The sequence below is a fragment of the Chinchilla lanigera genome, unplaced genomic scaffold (genome assembly GCF_000276665.1).
Source record: "Chinchilla lanigera isolate Chin_1 unplaced genomic scaffold, ChiLan1.0 scaffold00015, whole genome shotgun sequence".
Lineage (NCBI taxonomy): Eukaryota > Metazoa > Chordata > Mammalia > Rodentia > Chinchillidae > Chinchilla > Chinchilla lanigera.
Genome location: NW_004955416.1, coordinates 10,244,711 through 10,250,802, shown reverse-complemented (window position 1 = coordinate 10,250,802; position 6,092 = coordinate 10,244,711). Strand labels below are relative to the sequence as shown.

General features: G+C 45.9%; 1 protein-coding gene across 1 annotated transcript; it reads right to left on the bottom strand.

Moving 5' to 3' along the window:
* Window positions 1-1,017, bottom strand: LOC106148153 (pre-mRNA-splicing factor cwc22-like; the record flags this gene model as incomplete). Its single annotated transcript, XM_013512560.1, is given in 1 exon segment — window positions 1-1,017. A coding segment is annotated over 1 exon segment (441 nt), but the record flags the coding sequence as incomplete, so codon positions are not given.
* Window positions 1,018-6,092: the final 5,075 nt, after the last annotated feature.

Sequence of the window (6,092 nt, the reverse complement as noted above, 5' to 3'; positions counted from 1 at the left end):
GGCGCGGCTGCGCGGGCGCGGCCTGAGGCGGGGCCTGGAGAAACTAGGCCGAGTCACGTGGCGGGGGGGTGGAGGGTGCGGCTGGCGATGTGGCGCTCGGGCCGGAGCACGTGACCGGGCGAGTGACCTCACGCCGCGACAGTTGGGGGTGAAGAACTCGCCTGGAGGAGCGCGGCCCCGGGGCGCGCTTCGCCGGTCGGGGCGGCGCTTAGTCTGTCTCTGTGTTGCCCCGACTCGGGAACTGAACTTGGGCTTCGGAGCAGCGTGGAGCCCGCGTTCACGGCTCGCGGGACGGCTCACACGGGCGCTGCTTCCTCGCAGCCCGCTGCCAGCATCCCTCTTCCCTCCTAAACACTCCGCACGGAAGCTCCGGCAAACCCACCCTGCGCGTGGGCCCCGAGACAACTCTGGCGCTGGGGCTTGAACCCAGCGTCCCTGCATACCCGCGCTGTGCGGCTCATGCGCGCCTCCGGTCTCGCACAGACTACAGATGCAGTGACCCCGAAATCAGAGACTGGAGTTTGCCTGACATTTGGGGACTCACATACACAGGCAGGTTAGGAGAGGACAGCAGGCAGGGAGAGGCACTGGGCCCAGGATGGAGCCGGGATGGCCAGGCCTAGGTCAGGTAAGCTGGAAACTGAGGGCATGAGTTAATAAAAACCAACCAGGCACCGTGGTGCACGCCTGTAGTCTCGGCACTCTATAGGCTGAGGCAGGAGGGTTGCTGCAAGTTCGAGGCCAGCCTGAACTACATAGACCCTGTCTCAAAAAACCAAAAACTCCTAGACAGTCTGTCTAGGGTCTGGGTCCATTCCTCACTATTGGGAGCTATTTCTCTCTTATTAATTCACTGTGTCCTAGATTCAGTCTTCGACTTCGTGAGACTCTGGTACAGATTACCCTGTTACAATATCTTGTCCTGGTTTCCTCAGAGGTTTCCTTACTCCCCACCAAGCCATGCCTGATTTGAGAAACAAGCTGGGCGTGGTGGCGCACGCCTGTAATCCCAGCACTGGGGGAAGAGGGTGCTGAGGCAGGAGGATCGTTGCGAGTTCGAGACCAGCCTGGGCTACAAAGTGAGCTCAAGGCCACCTGAACTGCAAAGCTAGACCCTGTCTCAAAAAGACAAAAAGCAAAACAAAGCAAAACAAAAATAACTGATTTGAGAAACAGTGAAATCGCCCAGGAAGCTAAAAGTAAACTCACTCTCATTTTCGGTTTAATTTATTTTGTATGCGTAAAACTCCCTACCAAAAAGTTCAAGCCTAGTCTGGGGAATTTGGGGACTTAGGGAATCCTGTCTCAAAATCCTGTCTCAAAAACAAAAACACATTTTTTTTGACACAGGGTCTCACTATGTGGTTTGTGCTGACCTTGAACTCACATCCTCCTGCACCAGCCTCCCAAGTTCTGGGATTGCAGATGTGCACCACCATACCCAGCTTCAAAATAAAAAAAAAAAAAAAAAAAAAAAAATTTTTTTGAGACAGGGTCTCATTATGCAGTTCAACTCATTTTATAGCCCAGACTGGCCTTGAACTTGCAGCGATCCTCCTGCCTCAGCCTCTCAAGTGCTGGGATAAAAAATTTTTTAAGAGGGCTGGGGATGTAGCTCAATGTGAAGACTAGGTTCACTCTCAAGTACCAAAGAAACAAAACAAACAAACAAAAAAACTAGAACACTAGAAGGATTCATTGGATATGAGAGAATTGCTAAGGGCCAGGTACAGTTATACACACCTGTGATCCCAACACTCAGGAGTCTGAGACAGGAGGATCAATACAAATTTGAGGCCAGCCTGGGCTACATAGCAGACCCTGTCTCAAAGACGGAAGGAGGGAAGGACAGAGAGAGAAAAAGAGAATTGCTAGCCTGCACAGCTTTTAATCCCAGCACAGGGATACTGAGGCAATTTCACGACTACTCGGCCAGCCTTGACCACAAGGTGAGATCTTGTCACTAGTAAACATGGCTGGTGGGCTGGCATATGCTTGCAATCCCAGCGCTCTGGAGGCTGAGGCAGGAAGATCACTGTGAGAGGCCAGCCTGAACTCCAAAGCAAGATGCTGTCTCAAAAATAAATAAGTAAACAAATGGGCTGTGGATGTAGTTTACTGGTAGTGCACGCCTAAGCTCAATCCCCACTAAAAGAATGGGGGATGCTTAGAAAACAGCACAGGAAAGGAATGGTTATAACTTTTGATTCTCTCCAGTGAGTGTCCAGAGCAGAACCAAGTTGAGGCTGGAACTTCAAATTGGCTAATCCTCAATACAGAGCTGAGGGGAAGGGATTTTTCTGTGCCTCAAACTCGTAGTGATCCTCTTGGGCAGGTATAATCTGAGACTACAGATAGAATCGCCATCCCAGATTTATCAGTCTTAAAGTACATATAAATGAAACTTCATATTTTTTAAGAATTATTTTACATTAGTGTATGCTTGCAATACATAATAGTTACATTTGTTTTGGGAAATTGATACATGTATATAACAGCTTGATCTTTTTCAATCTCTTCCCCCTTATTCAGTTACCTTCCCAGACCTTTTTATTTTTTATTTTGAGACAAGTTCTCACTAAATTGCCAAGCTGGGCTCAAATTTGTGATCCTCCTGCCTCAGCCTCCCAGAGTGTTAGGATTATAGGCATGCACTACCATGACCAGCTTCATAAACTTAAAACTAGTATCACTTGCTCACAAAAAGAAAGTAACAATGAAAAATTTTAGAGTCAGGCGTTGTGGAGCATACCTATAATCCCAGCACTCAGGAGGATGAGGCAGGAGAATTACCATGAGTTCAAGGCCAGCCTGGGCTACATAAGCGAGTTCAAGGCCAGACTGTACTACATAATGAGACCCTGCCTCAAAACAAAACAAAACAACAAAAAAAATTTTCAAAAAGAAAGTAACTATAAAAAATACTATGGGGGCTGGGGATTTAGCTCAGCAGCACAGCGTCTGCCTGGCAAGTGCAAGGTCGTGAGTTAGATTCCTGGTACCAGAAAAAAAAAAAAAAAAATACTATGAAGAAGCTGGGTATGTCCAGGCACACCTATAATCCTAGCACTCAGATTGCTGAGGCAGGAGGATCTCCATGAGGTCCTTGGGCTATGGAGTGAGTTCAATTTAGCAACTTAGAGAGACTCTTGAAATGAAAACATAAACCAGGCGTGGTGGCTCATCCCTATAATCCCAGCACTTTGGGAGGCTAAGGCAGGAGAATTGAAAGTTCTAGTTTAGACTGGGCAATTTAGAAAGACCCTGTCTCAAAAAAATTTTCTTTACAAAATAGCTGGAGATATAGCTCATTGTGAAGCCCCTGGGTTCAATCCTCATACCAATTACTTAATTAACTCAGAAAAAAGAAATTAGGGGGCTGGGAATTTAGCTTAGTGGCACAGCACCTGCCTGGCAAGTGCAAGGTTGTGAGTTCAATTCCCGGTACCGGAAACCTCCCCCCCCCAAAAAAAAGAAATGAATGACAAATTAAGCTTTCTCTTGATATAATAAAAAACAATGCATTTATTAATTTTTTTCATTTTCAGTGTGATTTAATGCTGTGTAGCTATATTAACTAAAATTAGTTCTGCTATCACCAGTAATATAACCTGTAATGCCAGCACTCAAGAGGGTGAGAAAGGAGTATGGTTTGAGCAAAAGAGTTGGAAGCCTGTTTATTTGAGCATGGTGTCAAGACCCTGTCTCATAATAAATAAGTGAACAAGCAAATAAATAAACTGGGCACAGAGGTGAGAGTCAGGAAATAAGTTAGAGACCATTAGGAGACGAAGGCTATAAAGCAGAAAGAGATGAGGCAGAGGGTTTAGGGACCCAAGTATGAGGTGGAATGAAAAAACTGGACTTGACAGCAGGCATCACCTGCACAGTCTGAATGTGGGTTTAGCCAAGTGTGACGCCACATCGCTAAACCTCAACACTCAGGAGGCTGAGACAGGTGGAAACAAGGCAAGTTCAAGGCCAACCTGGGCTACATAATGAGTTCAAGGGCAGCCTGACCTAGAGACCATCTTAAATAAAGAGAGAGAATGAGAGAGAGAAAGAATCTGGGTGGGGGCTGGGGATTTAGCGCCTGCCTGGCAAAAGCGAGGTTGTGAGTTGGATTCCCAGTACCGGAAAAAAAAAAAAAAAAAAGAATCTGGGTGTCTAGCTAGGCCAACAGTAGCACATACCTGTAATTTCAGATAATCAGGAGACTGAGGCAGCAGGTAGCAGGATCACAAGTTTAATTACAGCCTAGGCAATATAGTGACTTACCAAGACCCTGTTTCAAAAATGGGGCTGGAGATCTGGGGATGTAGCTCAGTGCAAAGGCCCTGGCTTCAATCCTTAGTACCACAAAAGCAGGGAAGAAAATAAAACAGCCAGGTTTGGTGGTGCACACTTGTAATCCTAGCACTTGGGAGGCTGAGGCAGGTGGATTGTCATGAGTTTGAGGCCAGCCTGGACTACATTGCAAGACCTGTATCAGAAAAAGAGAAAAGCTGAGTGTGGTGGTGCATGCCTATAGTCCCAGCACTTGGGAGGCTGAGGCAGGAGGATCACTGCAAGTTTGAGACCAGCCTGGGCTACAAAGTGAGCTCAAGGCCAGCCTGAACTGCATAGTGAGACCCTGTCTCAAAACAACAACAACAAAAAACCAAAAAACCCAAACAACAGCAACAACAACAAAACCAGAGTTTGGCCCCTCTGGCCTCTCAAACCCAGGTTCCCAGTGGTGCCCTTGCATGTAGAGATCACAGAACCAGCCCCAAAGGGAAAACCAAGCCTGCCAGAACAATGAGTGAATGTGTGGAACAAGGAACAAATTTTCCTTTGTACCTGCCACCCTCTCATCACCTCCAGCCACTCAGGTGGGTGAAAAGTAGAATCACCTGGCCTCCTCTGTCCACCCTGCTCCATCGCCCCTGGGCCCAAGACCACTGTCACTCCTGATCACGCCCAGGCTACCTTCCCAGGAGACCCCAGCAGGGCCGCTCGTTCTCTCGGAAATAGTCACTGCACTCCTGCTGTTGTACAGGCACTGGGTGTGGGAACACAAGGTGCATCTATGTGCACGGGCAACACACAGAGAAGAAAAACCTCTCCCTCTCTCGCTGTCCAAGACATTCATGTATGTGCGTTTGTGATGATTGCTTAAATCAATGATTGCTTCATTGCTTAAACCACATTATGGTTTAGATAGAATATGTAGCCCAAAAGCCTCGTGTGCCCTGGTTGGGCATGGTGGGAGCTGGATCACTTGTTTTTTAAGTGTGCATAATGAGCGAACCTTTATTTACTACTGGCCATTACAGAAACCAATTACAACCCCAGCTTTTTAAAAAAAGGGTTTTTAGCTTATGTTCATGAAGAGAGTGAGTACTTAACCTGTGCAGTTAATGAAAGGAAGTCCCATATAAGAAAGTTCATCTCTTTTCAGAGCTGTGTCATGTCATCCTTTGGGCCTTCTGCTGGAAAAGTAGAATCAAGTCTGAAATGATGCCTTTTTAATTATATCCTTTAGTACTATAGATGTAGGACAGTACTGTATCATATCTCTGTGAACATAAACTATTTTGTACCCACTTTAGGATACGTAGTAGTGACTGTGCTTTATGAGAGCTGGTTTTTAAATGATGTTACTCTAGAATGTTTTCTTTCCAGATAATGATTAAGAAGCTAATTTTGTTTTGTTTTGTTTTGTTTCCGGTACCAGGAATCGAACTCACGACCTCGAGCTTGCCAGGCAGGCGCTGTGCTGCTGAGCTAGATCCCCAGCCCCAAGAAGCTAATTTTGAAAAATGATGCCCGATACCACAACGATAACAGAACTTTGCTGTTTTCTGGGTATTTTTCTTTTCTTTTTTTTTAATGGAGTGTGCTGGATGTCTCTAATTTGTTCAGATGACTGCAGAACCTGGAAAAGCTGTTGCTGCTATTGATGCATAACATACTGCTATTATTGATCTTTATATATATATATATACACACACACACACATATAATTTGAATTTTTGGAAATTTTAACTGTACTATCAACTCTGGAAAAAGTTATCCCAGTGTACCATGTTGAGTTCGTATAGAAATTA